The 26,566-nt window shown below is 30.7% G+C and overlaps 2 protein-coding genes across 4 annotated transcripts in view; one reads left to right on the forward strand and one right to left on the reverse strand.

The window, feature by feature from the left end:
• The first annotated feature begins 8,025 nt into the window (after positions 1–8,025).
• LOC139809026 (uncharacterized) overlaps positions 8,026–26,566 on the forward strand; it is a 34,552-nt gene continuing 16,011 nt past the window's right edge. For all 3 annotated transcript variants that reach the window (XM_071771624.1, XM_071771625.1, XM_071771623.1), the window contains exons 1-2: positions 8,026–8,359; positions 21,683–22,051. In XM_071771624.1, coding sequence (XP_071627725.1) covers positions 8,287–8,359; positions 21,683–22,051 — 442 coding nt within the window. In that variant the 5' untranslated portion in view covers positions 8,026–8,286. The remainder of the gene's footprint in view (positions 8,360–21,682; positions 22,052–26,566) is intronic.
• Positions 22,180–26,566, reverse strand: part of Ercc1 (DNA excision repair protein Ercc1) — a 42,832-nt gene continuing 38,445 nt past the window's right edge. The window contains exon 5 of the mRNA XM_071771628.1: positions 22,180–22,454. Coding sequence (XP_071627729.1) covers positions 22,404–22,454 — 51 coding nt within the window. The 3' untranslated portion in view covers positions 22,180–22,403. The remainder of the gene's footprint in view (positions 22,455–26,566) is intronic.

Genomic DNA, 26,566 nt, shown 5'->3' on the forward strand with positions numbered 1-26,566 from the left:
ACTTGTAAAATATGCAATGAATGATCATAGAACCTTTCAATGTTGACTTATAAAAATTGCAAAAGTGTATATTTATTAAAAATTAATGATAGGAACAAGTATTTGATTGAAATTAAATAAAAATTCAATTTACATTTAATTTACGTATAAGAGCAAAGTAATTCTTGCGTCGATCATCGCTTAAGTCTAAATTTTTTTTATGTGATTTACTTCTTAAACTAGTTATTAACGGATCGGATGACACGAGCATCATATGCATAACATCTTCATTTGTAAACAGACGGCTACATTTTCTACTATGATTAAGTCGATATCGTTTATAGTCCTTAATTATTTCTTGCCTCTTGAGTTTCTTCCGATAATGTCCCAAACAGGTAACGCTGCATTTTCCGAGGCATTTTCTATAATTTCCTTACCGTGAAGAAGAATTTTATGAACGGTAATTGGCATAAAGTACCAAGAATATTTTTCAATAAATATTTCCGCTGCCTTGTACGCATAAGAACCGAATTTTTCTGAATTTATTTCTTCACCACAATTAATCGTTTGTAATATTGTGGAAAATCTTCTGATCAATTTCTCGTCAACTCCAGTTATTTCTGCTGTGATTTTTGGATCAGCAAAAAATCGTCGAGAAGTATTTCCGTCATTAGATGATCCGGAACCTTGTTTAACGATGTCTACCCTCAGTCCAAGTTTATTATAAAAAGCGTCTTGTATTCTTTTTTTTGTTTCTTCTTTTTTAACGCGTGTTTCTGGCGTTGTTGACCACTTATTCTTGAAAGACAAATTGTAGGCAATATGTAATATACATTCCATGAATTTGATTCGTGCGTGCAAGGGTGACATTCCTAATTTGAGTGCTTTTTTTCTTTGTTAGACCTTTTATTAATTTCTGTTAAGTTGTTCATTTGAGATGGTTTGGAACCGCAAATGAACCACGAAGATGATGAAGGCGTGTGGGTTACAGCTTGAGCTACCTTACCGTCTATCATCGTAAATATCATTTGATGATTTATTTTGAATGTGGTTCCGAACTTTTCTATTTCTGTTTCTCGTAATTGAGCAATTTCGTCATCTATACATACGTTGCTTTTCACTTTTTATTTTTTTTAGCAGTTTCTTTTGTGTATTCAAATTGTATTGCTCTGCAATATCTCGTTGAAGAAGGTCGATCATTATTCCAAATAATAATATTTTTATCGTAAAATGAAGTAAGACGTATAAGGGCATCATCTGTGACTAATTCTTGATAGGAGATGGAAAAGCTTTTCATGTCTTGAAAGGAGAAAGGAACGCAACGGATAATTGTTGTTTCGAGTGCATTGTTGCTGCAAAAGTCTTTTATAACAATTGGCACTAACTAGTTATTGAAAAATATTTATTGAAGAATATTCTTGGTACTTTATGCCAATTACCGTTCATAAAATTCTTCTTCACGGTAAGGAAATTATAGAAAATGCCTCGGAAAATGCAGCGTTACCTGTTTGGGACATTATCGGAAGAAGTTCAAGAGGCAAGAAATAATTAAGGACTATAAACGATATCGACTTAATCATAGTAGAAAATGTAGCCGTCTGTTTACAAATGAAGATGTTATGCATATGATGCTCGTGTCATCCGATCCGTTAATAACTAGTTTAAGAAGTAAACCACATCAAAAAAATTTAAACTTAAGCGATGATCGACACAAGAATTACTTTGCTCTTATACGTAAATTAAATGTAAATTGAATTTTTATTTAATTTCAATCAAATACTTGTTCCTATCATTAATTTTTAAAAATATACACTTTTGCAATTTTTATAAGTCAACATTGAAAGGTTCTATGATCATTCATTGCATATTTTACAAGTAACATAATTTTTTCCGCGATTCGCGCAAACGGCTCCACTGTGCGCCGCGGCCGCAGCATATCCTCTCTAACTGGCTAGTTCGGACACGAACCATTAGCACGGACGCAAACCATGTGCGGTTACCGAGCGAAACGACGTAGTTGATACGCACTTTCTCAGGCGGCGCGTCGGAAAATGTGACACAGAAAAATTGACGAAAAATGCCGGGATGGCCTCTCTCAGGTTTCTCTCTGCCTCTGATCTCTATAAAGCTAGCCGACACAAATTACTAAATTTGATAATTTTTAATTTTTTTAATGGCTTTTGCACACAGGACGCGGAAACGCTTGCCGCGCGGCAAGAAGCGACGCGGTAGCCTATCAACGTGTTGCTTTTCCGTAAGAACCAAAAGTTTATTGGCTACCGCGTCGCTTCTTGTCGCGCGGCAAGCGTTTCCGCGTCCTGTGTGCAGAAGCCATAAGTGTATTTTGTTCGTAAATCGTTTGTGATTGATTGTGAGTCAGTTTTTAATGTTTGTGAACAATTAGTTTGTAACAATTATATTATTAACAATTTTATTTTGGCCATGATGTCAGCCGACACTTTTTAGTAACAAACTGATTTTTGGTCACTGATAACTGTAATTAATAGGAAATTGTTTGTGATTTACGAATCTACCGGTGTAACGTTTGTGAATTAATAAATTTCTGAGTTATTTGCAAAAAAAGTTCAGTTAATAAGGTTAATGTACTGCGCAGGTAACTGTGCTGCGCATGCGCGAAATGTACTTAAGAGACTCCTGCGCACAAAGAGCGCGTCGACGCGTTTCGCATAGAGGAAGTCGATGCGGTCACCAATCACTCTCACCTTTCTGTAACTAGCGGGAGATTATTGGCTACGCATGACCTCTATAAAGCTAGCCGACAGAAATTACTTTTCATTATTTTTAATTTTTTTTAAGTGTATTTTGTTTGTAAATCGTTTGTGATTGATTGTGGGTCAGTTCTTACCGTTTGTGACAATTAGTTTTTTTTGTAATTAATAATTTTATTTTGGTCATCAAAGAGCGCGTCGACGTATTGTACACATACATACAAACGTAAAGAACTGTCCCATAATCAATCACAAACGATTTACAAACAAAACCCTTACAAAAAAGTATTACTAGCTGGTTAGTAATAAATACTTATTTTGTGTATTAATAATACTAAAATTAAGTATTTATTAGTACTTGAATCACTGTGATCCAAGTATTGCATAGTATTTTATTACTGGTCAGTAATTTATGAAAGTAGTATTTAATACAGGACGAGTATTGAATACTTAGTATTAAATTTCTGATGAGAAAGCATTTAATACTAGGTGAAAAATACTTGTGTTGAATTACTGATTAGTATTTCAATGTTGTACTGAAGTACTGAACCAAGAATTCCATGTGTAATCACTGGCCAGTATTTTAATATTAATACTCAAGTACTGAACTGAATATTCCATGTGAAATTAATCACTGACCAGTACTACAATTTGTATAGAAACATTATAAAGGGTAATTCCTGATAATACTAAGGAAAAGAGATAAAAGTAAGGCACAAATACATTTTATATGAAGGTTTGTACTAATTCGTCGTGATAAAAGTGTACAAGTTTTGAAATAGTACTGAGGATATAATTTTAATATCCAATTCAAAATTTTATTACTCTTTTTAAACTGAATTTGTTTCTTAAAATAATTTTTGAAAAATTATATATTTGCGCTGGTTATGACACATCCCTTACAAAAAAGTATTACTAACTGGTTAGTAATAAATACTTATTTTGTGTATTAATAATACTAAAATTAAGTATTTATTAGTACTTGAATCACTGTGATTCAAGTATTGCACAGTATTTTATTACTGGTCAGTAATTTATGAAAGTATAGTATTTAATACAGGACGAGTATTGAATACTTAGTAATAAATTTCTGATGAGAAAGTATTTAATACTAGGTGATAAATACTTATGTAATAAATACTTGTGTTGAATTACTGATGAGTATTTCAATGTTAGTACTGAAATACTGGACCGAGGATTCCATGTGTAATAAATCACTGGCCAGTATTTTAATGTTAATACTCAAGTACTGAACTGAATATTCCATGTGAAATTTAATCACTGACCAGTACTACAATTTGTATAGAAACATTATAATGGGTAATTCCTGATAATATTAAGGAAGAGAGATAAAAGTAAGGCACAAATACATTTTATATGAAGGTCTGTACTAATTCGTCGTGATAAAAGTGTACAAGTTTTGAAATAGTACTGCGGATATCATTCTTATATCCAATTCAAAATTTTATTACTTTTTTTAAACTGAATTTGTTTCTTAAGATAATTTTTGAAAAATTATATATTTGCGCTGGTATGACACATGTAGACTATATATAACACTTACATCAAATTAAGAAGTAGTCTACCACGTAAGGCAGTTGGCTCACGACCCAGAGGTCTCGAGTTCGAATCCCACCAAAGTAAGTGTGTTTTTCAAATACCAGAAAATATTTATAATTATAGATTGCATCTTAAGAAACAAATTTAGTTATAAAATAGTAATTAAATTTCAAAAAAAATAATTTTTTTTATGCCGAGTAAATATCAGAAATCGAAATATCGGTGAGTAATTCAATAAAGCACCAGTAGTTCTGTGTAGTATTAATCACTACCTATAATATTTATCACTACCAGTATTTTCCCAGTATTTCCCAAATAAATATTGACAGTATTAAATCATTGAGATTTTAAGTATTTAGTCAGTAATACTTTTCTGTAAGGGATGTAGACTATATATAACACTTACATCAAATTAAGAAGTAGTCTACCACGTAAGGCAGTTGGCTCACGATCCAGAGGTCCCGAGTTCGATCCCACCAAGGTAATGGCTCCTGCACAATACACTTAAAAAAAATTAAAAATTATCAAATTTAGTAATTTCTGTCGGCTAGCTTTATAGGCGGAGAGCTGGCGTTAAAAAACTGCAAGAGTTTTGTAATGGCTGATTTTTTCACATAACGTTATATTGCGGGTGTACATGAGTCAGTACCCACTCGCAAGGTCAGGTACTGGGACACCTGACGCCGGCGCGCTTTGAAATAGGTCAAATTATTAAGTGCGATAAAAGTGTTTTGTAATGGCTCAAATTTTGTGAGAAACTAATAAATAATATAAAAAACCGTTAGACAGTGGTCAGACCGCACAGTTATGGGACGCAGCGAGTCAGCACCTCGCATAAGTGGTCGCAATAATTAGGTCAGTAAAACTGTTTCGAAATAGCTGAAAATTTAGAAACTATTAAATTATTGCGTATAATGAAGGAAGAAAACGGTCAGACTTCAGTTTAATGGAACTGACGCAGTCAGCAGTCGTTTGAAGTGCGAAGATCAAGCGCGCGCGGCTGCTCCAAGCGCGTAGTGATTTGCTTATAATTAAATTCCATTTGTATTTAATAAAATGATTGAAAGATTTTCAACTAAATCATGATTAAAATTGTTATTTTTTACGTTATTTAATTAATTAATTAAAAATTTTATTATAATATAAATAAACTTAAGATCAAATTGTAAATTACAAAACTACAAATAAAGAAACAAAAAATTAAAAAAAATTTTTTATAAAAAGTATAATTAAAGTATGACATAATACACTTTTTTCAAATAAACAATTAATAATCAATGTCGCTGTTATTTTCTTCATCTGATTGCTCATCACTCTCGAAATCAGCTTCTTCAGTGTCGTCTACGTGCTCAGACTCAGTATCTGTAAATGAATAATATTTTTTCAATTTTCTATGTTTATTTTACATAATTACAAGTTACGTTTTTATTAATTCTTTAAATATAAAAAATTAAAAAAATTATAATTTACATATATTTTGCTTTTAACAATAAATTATTATGTATAAAATACTATAGATGAGGCATAATTATTTATTTACAGATACTGAGTCTGAGCAGGTAGACGACACTACTGAAGAAGCTGATTTCGAGAGTGATGAGCAATCAGATGAAGAAAATAACAGCGACATTGATTATTAATTGTTTATTTGAAAAAAGTGTATTATGTCATACTTTAATTATACTTTTTATAAAATTTTTTTTTTAATTTTTTGTTTCTTCATTTGTAGTTTTGTAATTTATAATTTGATCTTAAGTTTATTTATATTATAATAAAATTTTTAATTAATTAATTAAATAACGTAAAAAATAACAATTTCAATCATGATTTAGTTGAAGATCTTTCAATCATTTTATTAAATACAAATGGAATTTAATTATAAGCAAATCACTACACGCTTGGAGCAGCCGCGCGGGCTTGATCTTCGCACTTCAAACGATTGCTGACTGCGTCAGTCCCATTAAACTGAAGTCTGACCGTTTTCTTCCTTCATTATACGCAATAATTTAATAGTTTCTAAATTTTCAGCTATTTCGACACAATTTTACTGACCTAATTATTGCGACCACTTATGCGAGGTGCTGACTCGCTGCGTCCCATAACTGTGCGGTCTGACCACTTTCTAACGGTTTTTTATATTATTTATTAGTTTCTCACAAAATTTGAGCCATTACAAAACACTTTTATCGCACTTAATAATTTGACTTATTTCAAAGCGCGCCGGCGCCAGGTGTCCCAGTACCTGACCTTGAGAGTGGGTGCTGACTCATGTACACCCGCAATATAACGTTATGTGAAAAAATCAGCCATTACAAAACTTTTGCAGTTTTTTAACGCCAGCTCTCGGGCTAGGACGGACAGACGGACGGACGGACGGACAGACAAACAGTCGGGTTTTATATAATAGTATGATATGCCATTAATACGAACGTGAAAACGGGTTTTCCTGAATTGCACAACAAGAAAAACATCGATGAACCCTCTAAATCGAGATTAGAAGTCTAATATAAGAGTGTATGACGATTCGTGCGTATGTGTGCGTACAATGTAGGTGCTATCTTTGTCTATATCCTTGTCTATACAAGACCAGATATAGGTCAATAACATAGAAAATGGTAATTTTGTCGGTTATACAGACGACTCCAGCATCACCTAGCTTAACTATTTTGAAATAAATTCTTTTTTAATAAGAATATAACCATAAATAATAAAATTAATAATTATGATGACGTTACTTATAATTTATAATTGTATAAATAATAAATATTCAGGAATGTAAGACATTAATAATTTGTAAGTAATTGTTAATATTTGTTAAAACAATAATTAATAAAAAATGTCTTCTTTTCGCAAATTAAGTAAATCATGAAGATGCAAATCAATAAGAACAATGAAAAAGCAATTATAAATATAGATCTTCGGTCATATAATATTTGTATTTTGTAACTGAACTAATGAACTCACAATCAGTTAAACTATTGATATATTCCGATCTTATTTTTAACTATGTATTTCATTCTGATCTTTGTTTAGGATCGTTTTAAATACGATCTTGAGACGCTGTACGGTTATTTCATTGATTGAATGGAATTTTAATAAGGAATTGTCCATAACCAGACTTTTAAGACGATTTTGAATATAAAATCGAATTAAGAATACTGCTCAAAATCTTAAAACACTTAAATTCTGTTTCGTTAATCAATTCTTGAAAAAAGATTACATAATGTCTACGTATTAATAATGTTGAAAATAGAATAAATATATTATACGTATATTAACAATTTTAGAGCCTGGTAACAGATAAACGTCACATTAAAAAAAAGTTGCACCATTTATTAGTGATCCAAAATGATGAAATAACTCGAAAAGTAAATGCATTTAAATAGTGATATATTTAACTTACAAATTATTACCGAAAATATATAATAAAATGTTTGTTTTATAAATTTTATAATAAAAAATATCGATATACACATCTATACAAATTAATTAAAAGTATTGCATTTTTAAGTATTTTTCTAGATTGTTCTAGATTCATTATTTTGTAACATTTAATTTGATGGACTTTCGTGGTTATGTATATAAATATAAAACAAATTTAATTGTTTTGAAAACAAAATTTTGCACAAAAAAGTTTTACGGTATGTTCTTGATTTATTCTTTTATATAGAATAGTTTATTTTTGCGCGCTGATAACGGGACACCCTCTATATAAGGCGAATGGTGGGGAGCTTGATAGAAACTCAGAGAGGGAGTTACTTCTGGCTCAGTTTGCTCTTGCACGATCTTATGCGAGGTTACCCTTCGCATCCCCTCTGGTATACTCTAACTCCCTCCGCGACACCCTCCTCTTCAATTTCCTTCTTCGCCTAGTCTCCGTTTCATCTTCATCGTATTTTTTCCCTCTAAAAAAATCTCATTGTAAGAATTACTCGTATTGCAAAAGACACATTTTATAAAAGCAGAAACCGATTCCCGTGCTATTTTTGGAGTAAATTTAGTAATTTGTTGTGAATGGATGATGATGACGACTACAAGAAATTATTGGATGCTGTTAATGTCATTATTGCTGATATTTGGATGCATTTCAGGTTTGTTACGCGTGCAGTTTACGCAATTTATTTATCATACATTCTATATAAGTTAAAAATGTTATTAAAAATATTTAATCGCTTCAGTGACCGATAATCTTTTCCTTTTTTAATTTTTGCCTTTATTTGCTTTAATATAATTAAAGTAAACTTATTTATTACATTAATCTTTTATGTTTCTTTCGAAATCGCCCTATACATTGGAAATCTTATTCCCGTGCACTATTTTTGTCCTAGTAGTTTTGCTTGCTTAATATAACGCTTACGCATTTTATGATACTATTGCACCATGTCTTCACAAATAATGAATACTTCAATAATTAATATTTAATATTGAATATATAACAATAAACATTTAATTTTTTGAGAAGCATTATTTTGTATATAGAATTTGTTTATAAAATACATTGACAATCGGTAAAAGAATACAAATATGGCTTATGTTCTATCACCGTGCAACTACGAAATACATGCAAAATGCATAGAATGTGAAACTAAAATTCTGACGTTGTGCGAAATATGCGAAATTTTATTATGCCGTTAAAATTTGTATGTATATCGATGTGTATATTATATATATATATATATATGTATATGTGTGTGTGTGTGTGTGTGTGTGTGTGTGTGTGTGTGTGTGTGTGTGTGTGTGTGTGTGTGTGTGTACTGTGTATATATGTATGTATAAAATATAATGTATATATTATATATTATATTTACCATACTATCATGTGTTTCGTAAAACGTATTTATTCATATATCCATAAATAGTTAAACAAACAATAAATAAAAAATAATTTTTCGACATATCTCTCATCATGTATCATGAAAAAGTAAGCCGTTTATTTTACTGATTATTTTATTATTTAATAACCAATCACATTTGAAAATAGAATATCGGTTTTCGTCAGAGCTGACCCGTTTTGCGTTCAAAATTTTCTACAACGTGTGCAGCACGTGCTAACCAGATCGAAATTGGAGTATGCGCGCAGCGATGTCGTATTTATAGATCGCAGACGATCCTCTTTAAACTACATTTTTCGCAGCATTCCAATTCCGGAACACCGGGATTGTTTTAATAACGTTATATCCGACTTTAAAATTGTACAATAATGTTATATAAATTATCCAACTTTATATTTTTCTACAAATTTATATAACTTGAAAATTACTGAGATTTCACAAAAATTATGATTCTTTCTTGTGTTATTTTAATGCAATATGTAAAGCTAAAACTTTCAGAATATCCAATAGTTCATATACAACATAGTTCTATTCAACTTAGCAACAACTATAATCTTCTCATAATCCAAACTTTAGTAAAAGCTCGAGTTAAATTTGGAGGATTACCGCACTCTGCTTTCTAATTTTTGTTCTTATCAGTACCATGACTTTATCTGTCCGGAATTCGCGATTTCTGTCTTCAACAATTCTCTTGCACTGTAAACATTCCTTGTTCGATTGCTTGCCGTGAGCTTGTTTTCCGTGACATCGCTAACAAGCTCGGCTCCAAATATAATATTGCATAATGAAGTGCACTTTGTTTTCAACGCGTTGCGAGGTGAGCTTTCTGCAGCAGAAGCAAAGATAATTGCAAACGCTATAATTATTAGTCTGCTGCAAAGGATAAGGTAAAAGATAATAGAAGAGGATTATAAAAGAGTAAGTTTACAAATTTCAATAAAAACACGTATCCATACGAGCGTGCGCGAATAATAATTACAATAAAATTAAACTTTAATAAACAAAAGTATGTATAAATAATTATAATATATTTTATGCATATTTTATAAATAAATCAAATAATTATTAATATATTATAAATAATAATGGTTATTTATATAATATAATTAATTGAAAATGAAGTAATTATTTTTTTATTTATATAATTACTTTGTTCATTTATAAATAATGTTAACATAATATACATATAATTTACAACATTATAAATTATCTTATTTATTTATAAAGAATTAAATTTTGTGCAAAGTATCATAAATTATAATAAAAAAATAAATTATATATCTATATATAAATGTTTAAATATATAATTGCTATAATTGTGGACTATATATATATATATATATATATATATATATATATATATATAATATAAAATTTTCTCCTATATATATATATATATATATATATATATATGTATATATAGGAGAAAATTTTATAGTAAATATTACTATGGTGTCGCACTAGCTGCGGACCATCGAGGAATTTCAAGTTAAAATACTATAATTATTGTTTTAAAAACGATTAAATAACGTAATTTTTACCATAAACATAGTAATTTAACTTAATTCCTCGATGGTCCGCAGCTAGTGCGACACCATAGTAATATTTACTATAAAATTTTCTCCGTGTACATATATATATATTACATATATATATGTACGTGTATGTACAATAAATAAATAAATAAATAATTTTTTGTAGTTAATACGGATGATAATATAAATAATTATAACATTTATTATAACATAAACCATTATAATAAAAATAAATTGATTTTAATATTAAAATACATACTATATATGAGCACTTTGAGTTGAAAAAGATAAATGGACAAGTTGCGAAATCTTCAAATAGAAAGTTATAAAGCTGCATTTGAAGCCAATCTACAAAGGAGATTTAAAGTAGGTCATGTTTTTCCTTGCTTATTTGGTTCTAAAACTGTGCGCATACACAAAGTACCGGCTCTCTTTCTCTCTTTTCCTCTTGAAATTTACACGCGTATTTAAAGCTACGTATATTTTCGCGTCTCACGTCAAAGTTTAAAGCGTAAATTTCCGCGCGCACCAAGCAAAAAGCTAAGTCACCAGACAAAAAAGTCAACTTACACCAAATGAAAAATTTTGCAAATGTGCAATTAATATAACGATTAAATGTTACTGTTAACTGGTCTGTTAAATCTCGATATATATACATATAGGTATGTATGTATATAATATTTATATTTATATTTATGTAAAAATCTATTTAAAAAAAATTTGTAACAAGTTACATAAAGAAATTTTAAATTAAAAAAATAGAGATGTTTTTTAAATACTATGAATAATTTCAAAATAGATTAGACAATCTTTATTTCCTAAAAATGTGCTTTTAAGACAACTCGAAAATAAGTTCATCAATTAGACATCGCATGCGAGAATTGGATAATTCCGTTAAGTGGCATGGTCGATATCGTTTACAGAGTAGAACAGGCGTACTATTGCAGGCTATTGCAGTTGCATTACAGAGAGCAGAGAATCCGCTACAATTAACGTGATTATTTAACGGCGCTCTCGTTGTATACCCGCAATGTTTATTCGCTATTCGCTCGTTACCGGTGTTGTATGCACTTCTCTATATACGTGTCCACGTGTAATATCAGGGGTCGGATTTACCCCACGGTTATACACCGTCCACCTTCTATGTTGACCAGGCAAAACTGTGTCCAGGAAACGCAAAACCGTATTATCGTATTATTACCGTAATAACGACATTTGTGTCACATTTATTGCCATTTATCGTAGAGCTACTACACGGTATTAATTATAATTATATGCTGATTACACAGAAATAATCTCGAATCATTTTAATTTTGTTTGTGAATGAATAATTTGTTTAAAAATTAAATGTATATGTCAGAAAAATTATATGTTCAAAAAAGTATTTATTTTAAACGTGCGTTATACAAAGAAGACTTACAATTAGTCCAAAAATAAAAAATATTATTTTTCTAACATTTTGTAGAAAACCATATAGTGTACATAAATTTAATAAACTAATTATTTTTTATTTTAACAGGAAAGTGGTTTTAAAGATGAAAATATCCCTTCAAAAACTTTGACATTTTACATTTTTGTTAATACTTTTGAAATTATAAAATAAAATTAAAAAATGTTGAATATACAATTTTAATAAATAAATCTTTACTTATTGCTTATATTTGTGATGATTTCTTCCATTTCTTTACATTTTTTTTCACATTTTTAGACATTAAAATATTGCTTTTTACCTTTCGAAAAAAAAGAGGTAAAATCCTCATTTTAAAATACATAGACTGGCGATAAATTATGAGCAAAGTATAATTTGCTAAACATGACATGATAGTTCTCAAATACTTTGGAAATTTGTATTCAACATATTATTAAAAGAAATAAACAAATATTTACTTTTTAAAAATTTTAAACAAATAAATTAAAATAAAAAATATTAATTTTTTCCCTCAATTTTCTCAAACAATCCGTTTTGCTCCTTATTTTCGAATATATTTTCCGAAAAATATCAATTATTTACATTAAATTTACAAAATTGATGATAAAACCACAAAAAATGTCATATTAAATCGAAAAGTTGACATTTTAAAAACTTCATAACTCGGAAACCACTTCTATTCCAAAATTGAAATTTTCAGGGTTGTTTAAGGATATAATGAAGTATATTCCCTGAAAATTTCAAAGGATTTCGAGTTGAAAGAAAAAAGTTCTGGCTATCTGAAAATGGCGATTTTTCGAAAATCGATCGGCTTTAGATGGCCATAACTTAACGAAATAGAAGCAATCAAGTAAAAAGTGGGTAGATTTCTTCAGAGTATACCTGAACAAAAAATATCAGCTGCTGATCAACCCTCTACTTCGAAAACTGTAGATATGACAGCATTTCAAAAATAGGCAAAATTTCTCTAAAACAGTGGTTTAGTTAGCAGCTCGCCGTGAAGCCGGACTTGAGTGTAAACCAATGACCATTTTTTTCCTTAAAAGTAGAGGGTTTACAGAAAAGAATGCGGCCTCAAACGAGTCTCTAAGTTATATAGAAGCTGAGATATAAATTTTTGAAAATGACTGAAAAATCGACTTTTTTCAAAATTCAAAAAATTCTCCAGCGGCCGGATTTGATCGAATCGGGCTCAAATTTTCAGGATCATCTCCTTTTCTAGTGTACTTTCGAGGAAAAAATCGGCATCAAAATCGGTGACCCACCCCCGCAACTTTTGGTCGAAAAGTAATGGATCTGCCCATATATATATATATATATATATATACACATATATATATATATACACGGAAATAATATAAAGTTGCTTAAATTAAACGTCGACGACACGGGCTGCCACAAGCATATGTAGTTAATTCAATTGGATATTATTGGACCAAATATTTAAATTATTAAAACAATGATCTGATGTTTTTTGTTCATTAATATTGATGTGTGTTGCATCAATAAATTTTATCTCAATAACACTGCTGCTGTTGATACAAAAAATGATGCTCTTGATACACAATATCATTTTTTTCCGTATATATTCTTGGAATGTCATTCTTATAATATAGAGGAACACCCGGGAAATAATGGGATATGGTTGATATCTTTTTACAGAGATACTGATATGTAGTGAAATGTTTCGAAATTATTACTCTTAGATGTCTCTAACCGCGTATTGTTATCAGTTTTGATTTTTAGCTGAAAGATATGCTACAAATTGTTTAATGCGTTTGCACTCCGCGACTGAGTTACAATTTCTTTGATACATTTGCATAAGACAAGCAATGTGTGATAAAATTCTACTTTTTATTACTGTAAATACATTTATGTTATTAAACGACCTTTTCTTGTCAATTTAGTAAAATATCTGTGTACGATTACCTGTGATGATTTATATTACCTAAAGTAAACTTGTAAATTTCCGAGCATAATGAAGCATTAGTCCTATAATGACTTGTGTTCTTAAAATGTTTTATTTTTTCTTCATACGCTATCAGTAAATACCTATATTACATGTATGTTGCGCAATATTGATGCCAAAGACTATTATACCAAATTTTGACTTTTATTTACATTTTAATAAGAAAAATGTTATTAATAAACAATTATTATTAATTAAAAGTATAATAATACATTCCTACATATATTGCGTGTTTTAATAAATCACTTTTATATATAAGAATATAAATTTTGAACATTAATAAAAAAATTTTATGAGGTATCTCATTACACTCCGCATAAAATACATAAGGAAAACTCACGCTTTTAATATAAAACAATAATTTCATCCTTTTAAACTATTCCTTTCGCAGTAAAACTTGTGTTTCTCTTATAGTATATATTTCAAAGGATATTTTAGTGCAAAACCAAGTTTATTTAATCATATTTAATAATGTTTTTAATTTGTTTAAATCTTAACGTTCCAATTATACCCTTAGATTTCTCTAATAACAACTATATTCTATATAAATATATTATATATAACTAAAACTTCCTAAATTCCTGAGTAATCAATATAAATTTACAAGAATTAAGAAGCATGGTAGAGTGTTTTACATTACGTTCACATGAGCACGACGAAACGACAACTTACCTTCAATTATGGTATCCCAATAACGTCTGGGCTGATCAAATTTGTAGTAGATTTAATCGCTAGGGTTTTGTTATAAATATGCTATTGAAAAGTGTTTTTATTTTTTCTCTGCCTAAGAAGGGAGAAATATCTCTAATATATTGTAATAACAATATAAAGTTCAGATTGTTTTTTATTTAAAAAACATCTCCATTGTCGAAAAAAAGTATTGTTACAAATTCCGAGTATGGACAATTTAAACGAGCTTACTTACAGTCGGTATTAATTTATTTATATTTTTATTACATCGATTTATTACATCGATAATTGTAAAAAACTAAGACCTCATGCAAGCAGAATGTGGAAATATTTGCCGTGTGGAAAGATCCGGTAGTCAATTAATCTTTCGTTTTTACGAAAAAGTAATAGTTGATTGACTAATACCGTATTTCTTATATGTTTAGGGATGCATAAATGTAGTATTAATCACAGACACGTTATAAATGTTTATTATAGAAAAAAATGACTAAAAATATATACAAAGATAATCGTAGTAATATGTATAATACATTTCTATAGCAATCTATATATGCAATACAATTTTTATAGAATATTTAAAATTTCAAAAATCGGATAACATAATTTTTAAAAGAATTAATTTCAAGTATATAAAAGACTAGTAAATATTATGATAGTTATATAATATAATTATGGATATATTTTTCTAATAGAGCAAATATTTGTGTTAAATATTTTGTTATTTTGATAAAAAACATTTCGTTTAGTTATTATTATTATTTTTGTTATTATTATTTTCTTTAATTAAGGCTTTTGTTCCATTGGAATACATTTGATTATAGTCACACCTTTAAGGATGTTCTGGAGGTACCGGTCCAAAAGTCATGCAGAAAATATTAAAAACACCGATATTAATTCTCCATAAGCGAGTCTTTTGTATGCGGCTAGATATGTAAATACTGTAAATAGTTTATAATTTCAGTAAATGTTTTAATCTATATCGATGTAACACTTCAGTATTTCCGTTAATTATTTAATTTCCATTAAACGACCAAGGTTATAATTGCTTTTTACACTAATGAAGGCCACATTTAAGGCCGAGAAACGTTTGTATTTGTTTTGAATTTATAATATAATATTTTAAGCATAAAGCATACTTTGCTTGTTCGCCAGCCTCGTTTATTTAAATTGTTTTATATCAAGCGAACATAATTAACTAATTGTAAAAAAAAATCTTGAAAAGAAATTTTTGTAAATCGTTTCAAATTCTATTGCCATATTTTTGTTTGTTGATAATCTACTTGTATGGATAATATCGTTATATTGGTAGCATTTTTTAATGTTTACACTTTTCTCTGTAATGCCATGAGGTTACGCGTTAAAACTTGGATATTCAAAAATTGATAACTTGTAACTTGATTGATTGTATATCATAACGGCCCTATTTTCTCTTATTATTATTTATTTACGTCATCTGAGAAAGACGTTTTAAACTATTGTTAACCGATTATTGTGATAAATATTACCACATGCTTCAGTGGTCGAATTGGTACGACGTATATCACCTTCATGGAATCTAGGTTCGAACCCTGGCTGAGGGGAAATATTTTCCACAAATTCTTCGTAAATTCTTTACAGTTTTTAGATAGTTAAATCGAGTCGATTTAATTTCGGGGAGGGAAAGGTTTTAATGTTCCAAAAATAACTGTGTTTCAAGTCCGACAAAGAATCGGCTCGCAGTTAAATAAGTCGGAAAATATATGTATACACACACGTGTGTGTGAAGCTAGCGTCTCATTTTGCGGAAACTCACAAATTATTGAGAGTTCTGACTTCCTTTTCAATAGTTCTAGAGTTCCTGCTAGTTTAAACAAATAGTTCTGGCTTTTAAAGCCAAAAAACGCGTCAGTACAAACTGAGACGCTAGGTTCACGCAGCGTCTCACTTTGTCCTACACAAGTTCCACTACTGTATCTCATCAGATTTTGCGAGATCTATAGTTCTATAACAGTTCTATAAAGAGTTCTGCCATATAAAAGCAAAAAAATTAATTATAAAGTACTAAAAAAAATTACAATGTAACGAGTATACCGAGTTGAGACGCCAGTTGAAATCTCGGAGTTCCGATTTATGTAAAATATTTTTCGAGTAGTTCTGAGCATATTGAAGCATTTCTTAAAGAGTTCCGAGCGTTAGAATATTTGTGTTATATTTTAAAAAATTAATATTAACCGAAAAGTAATCATGACGGAAAACGATGAAACGCTAAGCGAAATCTCGGAATTCCGGTTTATATAAAATATTTTTCGAGTAATTCTGAACATATAGAAGCATTTTCCAAAGAGTTCCGGGCATTGGCATTGTTGTATAATTTGTAAATAAATTAATAACACTCGAAAGTCAGGAATTTATCGAAAATAGGTGAGACGCTGGCCGTATTTCGACAGTTCTGCGAGTTTTATTATAATTTTCGTACAGTTCTGAACGTGTTCTAACGTTTTCAAAAGAGTTCTGGCGATAAACATTATTTCTGGCGATAATCATTTTTTAAATAATTTTTATCGCTCGAGAAAGATGCATTTACGGGTATATGGGTGAGACGCTGTAGGAAATCTCGGAGTTCTGGCTTATATAAAATATTTTTCGTTTAGTTCTGAACATATAAAAGCAATTTCTAAAGAGTTCCGGGCGTTGGCAATGTTGTAAAATTTTTAAATAAATTAATAACACTCGAAAGTCAGGAATTTGTCGAAAATAGATGAGACGCTGGCCGTATTTCGACAGTTCTGCGAGTTTTATTATAATTTTCGTACAGTTCTGAACGTGTTCTAACGTTTTCAAAAGAGTTCTGGCGATAAACATTATTTAATCATTTTTTTAATAATTTTTATCGCTCGAGAAAGACGCATTTACGGGTATATGGGTGAGACGCTGTAGGAAATCTCGGAGTTCTGGCTTATATAAAATATTTTTCGTTTAGTTCTAAACATATAAAAGCAATTTCTAAAGAGTTCCGGGCGTTGGCAATGTTGTAAAATTTTTAAATAAATTAATAACGCTCGAAAGTCAGGAATTTGTCGAAAATAGGTGAGACGCTGGCCGTATTTCGACAGTTCTGCGAGTTTTATTATAATTTTCGTACAGTTCTGAACGTGTTCTAACGTTTTCTAAAGAGTTCTGGCGATAAACATTATTTAATCATTTTTTTAATAATTTTTATCGCCCGAGAAAGACGCATTTACGGGTATATGGGTGAGACGCTGTAGGAAATCTCGGAGTTCTGGCTTATATAAAATATTTTTCGTATAGTTCTGAACATATAAAAGCAATTTCTAAAGAGTTCCGGGCGTTGGCAATGTTGTAAAATTTTTAAATAAATTAATAACGCTCGAAAGTCAGGAATTTATCGAAAATAGGTGAGACGCTGGCCGTATTTCGACAGTTCTGCGAGTTTTATTATAATTTTCGTACAGTTCTGAACGTGTTCTAACGTTTTCTAAAGAGTTCTGGCGATAAACATTATTTAATCATTTTTTAAATAATTTTTTCTTCATACCTCGGTCGAAAGTACGTACTTTCGTCCCTAATAGCAGGGACGAAAGTTTAACATTTACTCCCTGTGAGAAGTACACGCGCGCTCTCTATAACTTTAAACCTTAACGCCCTTTAACCTTAAAAATAGTCATCAATATTGTTCTGTCAATATGTCATCTGATGAATCCGTAGACGAGGAAGAAGTTATACGAAATTTCGATGCAGAAGCGCGATTGATAATAAATACAGATACGTTGCCAAAGAAGTCTGTTGATCGATACAATCTTGTTTACGACACGTATAAAAAGTGGCAGATAGAACAAAACTTCACTGTCAAACTGTGAAGAAAATAATTTGGTTGTGTATTTTAAGGACCTATCTAAAAAATTAAAGCCGTCAACTTTATGGAGTGTTTGGTCAATTTTGAAAAGCACATTAAATTCAATGCACCGGCCGGAAGACGCGATCCCGACGACGGACGGCTTATCGATCGTCCTGGCGTGCGAATCCGCGCGACACACGTGCACACACATACCAACGGTCACCCCGTTGGCACGCACGTGAATTTATTTTTACAAAATATGACAAGACTTGACTCTTGGAATGTATTTGATGCCTGCCCCCCCGACCAGCATGTGTCGGGGGCAGGCATCAAAAACATGCTTATTAACATTTAAAGTTAAAAAAAGTAAAATTAATAACGTACTTTCGACCGGCTATGAAGAAAAATCGTATACACTACGCGGGCCAAAAGTTGAAATCTCGGTCCTGCTCGTCATGATGCCCTCGGCTTCGCCTCGGGGCATCATGACGCGCAGGGCCGAAAATTCAACTTTCGGCCCTTGTAGTGTAATATACTATTATCGCCCGAGAAAGACGCATTTACGGGTATATGAGTGAGACGCTGTAGGAAATCTCGGAGTTCTGGCTTATATAAAATATTTTTCGTACAGTTCTGAACATATAAAAGCAATTTCTAAAGAGTTCCGGGCGTTGGCAATGTTGTAAAATTTTTAAATAAATTAATAACACTCGAAAGTCAGGAATTTATCGAAAATGGGTGAGACGCTGGCCGTATTTCGACAGTTCTGCGAGTTTTATTATAATTTTCGTACAGTTCTGAACGTGTTCTAACGTTTTCTAAAGAGTTCTGGCGATAAACATTATTTAATCATTTTTTAAATAATTTTTATCGCCCGAGAAAGACGCATTTACGGGTATATGGGTGAGACGCTGTAGGAAATCTCGGAGTTCTGGCTTATATAAAATATTTTTCGTATAGTTCTGAACATATAAAAGCAATTTCTAAAGAGTTCCGGGCGTTGGCAATGTTGTAAAATTTTTAAATAAATTAATAACGCTCGAAAGTCAGGAATTTGTCGAAAATAGGTGAGACGCTGGCCGTATTTCGACAGTTCTGCGAGTTTTATTATAATTTTCGTACAGTTCTGAACGTGTTCTAACGTTTTCAAAAGAGTTCTGGTGATAAACATTATTTAATCATTTTTTTAATAATTTTTATCGCTCGAGAAAGACGCATTTACGGGTATATGGGTGAGACGCTGTAGGAAATCTCGGAGTTCTGGCTTATATAAAATATTTTTCGTATAGTTCTGAACATATAGAATGATTAAATAATGTTTATCGCCAGAACTCTTTAGAAAACGTTAGAACACGTTCAGAACTGTACGAAAATTATAATAAAACTCGCAGAACTGTCGAAATACGGCCAGCGTCTCACCTATTTTCGATAAATTCCTGACTTTCGAGCGTTATTAATTTATTTAAAAATTTTACAACATTGCCAACGCCCGGAACTCTTTAGAAATTGCTTTTATATGTTCAGAACTATACAAAAAATATTTTATATAAGCCAGAACTCCGAGATTTCCTACAGCGTCTCACTCATATACCCGTAAATGCGTCTTTCTCAGGCGATAAAAATTATTTAAAAAATGATTAAATAATGTTTATCGCCAGAACTCTTTAGAAAACGTTAGAACACGTTCAGAACTGTACGAAAATTATAATAAAACTCGCAGAACTGTCGAAATACGGCCAGCGTCTCACCTATTTTCGATAAATTCCTGACTTTCGAGTGTTATTAATTTATTTACAAATTATACAACAATGCCAATGCCCGGAACTCTTTGGAAAATGCTTCTATATGTTCAGAATTACTCGAAAAATATTTTATATAAACCGGAACTCCGAGATTTCGCTTAGCGTTTCATCGTTTTCCGTCATGATTACTTTTCGGTTAATATTAATTTTTTAAAATATAACACAAATATTCTAACGCTCGGAACTCTTTAAGAAATGCTTCAATATGCTCAGAACTACTCGAAAAATATTTTACATAAATCGGAACTCCGAGATTTCAACTGGCGTCTCAACTCGGTATACTCGTTACATTGTAATTTTTTTTAGTACTTTATAATTAATTTTTTTGCTTTTATATGGCAGAACTCTTTATAGAACTGTTATAGAACTATAGATCTCGCAAAATCTGATGAGATACAGTAGTGGAACTTGTGTAGGACAAAGTGAGACGCTGCGTGAACTTAGCGTCTCAGTTTGTACTGACGCGTTTTTTGGCTTTAAAAGCCAGAACTATTTGTTTAAACTAGCAGGAACTCTAGAACTATTGAAAAGGAAGTCAGAACTCTCAATAATTTGTGAGTTTCCGCAAAATGAGACGCTAGCTTCACACACACTACACACACACACACACACACACACACACACACACACACACACACACACACACACACACACACACACGCACACGCACACGCACACGCACACGCAAATATACATATATACATATATATGACAGGAATTAATATAAGGCTGCCAAAGATCTAAGCTTGGACCGTAAATGGCATTTTATTCTAATTTGATTGTATATCGTAACGGTTCTATCCTATTTTCTCTTATTATAACTTTTTATCTAAAATGTAAATCAATCTAAAATTTAGCCCCGGACTTTGAAAGAGAATACAGAATATGATATTAAATTTTCATCAATTTCGTAGCATTTTGATAAACCTCCAAAACATCCTTAAGAATTTTTTATGGCAGTATATCTCAAGAACTATCATATTTTTTTAAATAATTGACTTTACAGTCATGTTACCGTATAGAATCATATTATCCTTTATTAAATATGATATTTTAAATATCAAAACATAGCAATATAAAAGAATATAATGTATACAAATTTAATTTTAGTTTCGACACAATTTTGTAATATTATTCTTTTTAAGAAAAAGGTAAATTTAAATAACAAGATTGTAATATACCTCTCACATTTTTTCTTAAAATTATTCTGTTTTTTAATGTTTGTAAATCTATTTTTTATAGCATTTTAGTTCAAGAGAAAATGAAAGCAGTTATACTTACGCATCAGAAAGAAGTCAAGTTTCCCGATTGTTTCGTTGTAGAATCCCAGCAACTCATCATCAGAAGCATCAACATCCCTTCTGCTGTGAAGGTTGGCGATGTTGATCATGTGATCCTCGACTGCGACTACGCTCTGGAAAACACTTCGAGCCAAGGGTTAGTGGTCAAGTGGTTCTTCAACGACAACCGAGTAGTCTACCAGTGGATCCACGGCAGAAGTCCCTTAGTCCCGGCTGACGAGCCGGCCGCGAAATACATCGATTTAACGTACAAGGCCAGCGATGATCCTTTCACCGAGTATCGAGCCATGAAGCTAGATAAACCAGGAATTGAATTAAGTGGTGATTATATGTGTGTGATATCGACATTTGAGGACGAACGGGCAGCAAACGCCTCTATGGTGATCTACTGTAAGTATTTTTTTTTAATATATCTATATTTACTTTTTTTATCAATAAAATTATTTATTTATTTATAAATAAAATAACTATTGTAAATCTTATACTTTTCGTAATAAGTAATAAGTATACATATATCATTGGTAAACGTAAGATATTTCTTAATCAGATTTAATTATTAATAACAAAATTTACAGTTAAAATATATCATGTTTTAATATTATCATATAGGGTCATCGTTTTTGTAATCTCTTTGTCTATCGTGAACGTTGACCTCGCCGACAATTCTTCTCCATTCGTCTCTGTCCTAAGCAGAAGCGTCCTCCGCGTTCTGCACTTCTACGCCGCCTCCTTACATTCTCCATCAATCCACTTTAAATTCTCCTTCAACCCCTACAACCTCCTTCCACTTTGCCTAAATAAAAAATATCTTTTTAATTACTTTATTTTTTCCACTTTTTTTAGTTTTAATTTTAATTTATATTACTTCTATATGCTATTCTTGAATTATTACTAATATTTTTATAGTTTACTACTGTTATTATTGTGTTATTATAATGTAATCATATTCGTGTGATAAAATGCACACAATGAAAATGACAGAAGAATCATGCATATTAAAAATATAACAAATGTGTAATATGTTGATTAAAAAATACAATGGTTTTGTTTATGTCTAAACTGTTTGTGCTTTTGTTTATTTTTCTTTATTATGCACTATATGTTTTTTGGCTTTGTTTTACTTTTACTTATATAGTTTATATTTTATTTGTTTTTATGCAATAATTATTTATGCAGAATACTATGTATTTTACAGCCGTTAGGACAAATGCTATAATATTGTTTGTAATTAATTACTTTTTGGTTTCATTAAAACATTACATTACCATGATATATATATATATATATATATATATATATATATATATATATATATATTTCGCCCGCGCTTCGCGCGGGCTCAAAATCTATTCCCTTCTCCCCAAACTCACCCATTAATTAGGAGCACCAATAGAACCCCATAAAACCCAATTTTCAACTCCATAGTAGCGATCTCCATAAAATTAGTAATCTTTTGGTACCAGTTTCAACAACAAAAAATTAAAAAAAATTTGGCACCGGTTTCAAGAAAATCGATCCATTAATAAAAAATTATCTATTAATAAAAAATTAAACTTATTTTTTAAAAATTAAAAAAATGTTGGCACTGGTTTCAAGAAAATCGGTCAATTAATACTTATTATTTCTCAAAATTTTAATAATTTCCAAACCGGTTTCTAAAAAATCGGTAACGAAAAATTATCCATAAAAAAATTTAGCTTGATATCTCAAAGTTTACGGAAATTGGAGCAATCACGTACATTTTTTTTAACCCTTAAATGACCAGTGGGGTCCAGCAGACCCCAGACCCTTTAGAATGAAATGTTTTTAAATATTCTTGCCAAAAATGGAGCTCATGCTCCCATTGATGATAGTTGAGTGATTGACCTACCCGTGTGTACACTTAGCAGTACTCAGTTTACTTAATTTTTTATACTATGTCAAAATTGAAATTTGAACAATATTAGCATTTTATACTTTTCTTTAGACCTTGAACAACATTGAAAAAAATTGTCATAACTAAAGATAAAAAAATCAATGAGTAAGGAGACATTTTTCATGCTGGGGTCTTTTAGACCCCTCAGTGAACTTACGAGATTCTTGAGAAGTGTGGCATTTAAGGGTTAGACAGAAATCGAAAACCCTTTACTATTAGCAATTTTTTTAATTCTATTACATTCTTTAGTTCTTTCTAATCCTATTTTATATATAATTCTTTAAGATTCAGTCAATTATTTCCCGAAAAATTGGAAAAATTTCGGAACCGGTTTCTAAAAAATCGGTAATAAAAAATTATATACTTTATGGCAATTCCCGGAAAGTTCTACTCCTACTTCATATAAAATTCTTTAACATTCGGTCCATTAACGAATGAGTAGTTCGCGGACAGACAGACAAATAGTCGGGTTTTATATATTATAAGTATGTTTTTGGCACCAGTTTTAAGAAAATCAATACATTAATGAAAAATTAAATTTTTAGCACCAGTTTCAAGAAAATCAATACATTAACGGAAAATTACCCATAAAAATTATCAATAAAAAAATAAACTGGCACAGTAACAACTGTGCAGCACAACGTAAAACTACGTCAACTGTCACTATTTCATGTTAAAGTATTCAGCGAAGGAAAGTAGACGTAGGGCAATTCCCGGAAAGTTCTACCCCTATTTCATATATAATTCTTTCAGATTCGGTCAATTATTTCCCGAAAAATTGGAAAAATTTCTGAACCGGTTTCCAAAAAAATCGGTAACGAAAAATAATACACTTTATAGCACTCCCCAGAAAATTCTACCTCTACTTCATGTACAATTCTTTGAGATTCAGTCTATTAATTTTCGAAAAATTGGAAAAATTTCTGATACCGATTTCCCCAAAGATTGGTAATGAAAAATTATACACTTTATGGCATTCCCCTAAAAATTCTACACCTACTTCATATACAATTCTTTGAGATTCGGTCATTTAATTACCGAAAAATTGGAAAAATTTCGGTACCGGCTTCCAAAAAGATCGGTAACAAAAAATTATACACTTTATAGCACTTCCCGGAAAATTCTACCCCCGTTTCATGTACAATTCTTTGAGATTCGGTCAGTTATTTCCCAAAAAATTAGAAAAATTAAAAAAAAACCGGTTTCCAAAAAATTGGTAACAAAAAACTATACATTTTATAACACTCCCCGGGAAATTCTACCCCTATTTCATATACTTTTGGTAAAAATTCGGTTCAGGGGTTTGGGCTGGGCGTTGATGAGTCAATCAGTCAGTTAGTCAAGACATCTTCCTTTATATATATATATATAATATGGTCAAAGCCCGAAACACATTTCTAGCACTGACTGGTCAATTCGGCGGAATGACTGGTCAATCCTGAGAAATAACCAAGCGTTTTGATTAAAGCAGTTAGGTATCAGACTGGGAGTTTGATTAGTTTTATTATACGGGGGGAGAAGCTCCGCCTATTTATGTACTGTTTATACACACATATCAACAAATTACTACAAAACTTTGACCAAGGAAAAATGCTTCAGACAAAAGTTGTTTGGTTTGAAGGGGGACATATGATTTCAATGTGAGTCGTGTCATACATGTCGTCATTTTCAAGAAATTTTAAAGGAGACTAATTTCTTAAATGAAACTTGATTTTTTCCTTGAGATAAAAGTTGTAGATCTCGTCGAGACGTTTCAAAACATTATTATAAAGTCCGTTTTTATTAAAAATTTCCTGAGATATTCAAAATTTTGTTATAATATTTTTAATATAAAATATGAAATCTCGTAAAGTATTCACTTTTCAATGACTTTACCTTCATACTTTTGTACGTAGAATAATGAAGAAAATCGATTGTAAAAAAAACAGAAAAAATAATTTTAAAAAATTCAATTGCATTTTACAGATACATTCAATTTTGCAAAATTACAAATGTAAAAATTATTATTATTATTATTCGCTTCCTTTCATTATTCAACGTCGTATAAAAGTATGAAGGTAAAGTTACAGAAAAGTAAATTATACTTTACGAGATATTTCATATTTTATATTAAAAGTATTATAACAAAATTTTAAATATCAGGAAATTCTTAATGAAAAAGAGCTTTATTATAATGTTTTGAAAACGTCTTGACAAGATCTACAACTTTTACCTCAAGGAAAAAATCAAGTTTTATTTAAAAAATTAGTCTCCTTTAAAATTTCTTGAAAATAACGACATGTATGACACGACTTACATTGGAATCATATAAGTCCCCCTTCAAACAAGTTTTGTCTGAAGCATTTCTTTCTAGAATCACATTAAAAAAGTTTTTAGGGATGATTGATTAAAATGGGATATCCTGTGTGTGTGTGTGTGTGTGTGCGCGCGCGCGCTTGGGAGTGGGTGTACGTGTACGTGTGAGTATGGATGTGCGTGTGCGTATGCATGTGTGTGTGCATGTACGTGTCCCTGTACGTGCGTGCGTGTGTGTGCCTGCGTGCGTGTGTGTGTATGTGTGTGTGTGTGCATATGCGTGTGCGTATATGTGTGTGTGTGTGTGTGTGTGTGTGTGTGTGTGTGTGTGTGTGTGTGTGTGTGTGTGTGTGTGTGTGTGTATGCGTGCGTGCGTGCGTGCATACAGAATGTACCATTTTAAATACCCCAGGCAAATATCTCGAAAAATATAGAAGATATGGAAAAACGTTGTAGGCAAAAGTTGTAGGATATCGAGGGAGACAAATACCAAATGGTAAAATCAATTTTCATAAAAATTGATTTTTTTTAAGTTACATAAAGTTACAGCTATTTTTTAAAATAAAATTGTACAATTTTTTTTACATAATATGATTCTTCTAATTGTTCTACATATAAAATTATTAAGGTAAAGTTATCAAAAAAATTATAGTTTATGAGATATTTCATTTTTTATTTTGACACACACATTTTGA

Source organism: Temnothorax longispinosus, chromosome 2, assembly GCF_030848805.1.
Source record: "Temnothorax longispinosus isolate EJ_2023e chromosome 2, Tlon_JGU_v1, whole genome shotgun sequence".
NCBI classification, from domain to species: Eukaryota; Metazoa; Arthropoda; class Insecta; order Hymenoptera; family Formicidae; genus Temnothorax; species Temnothorax longispinosus.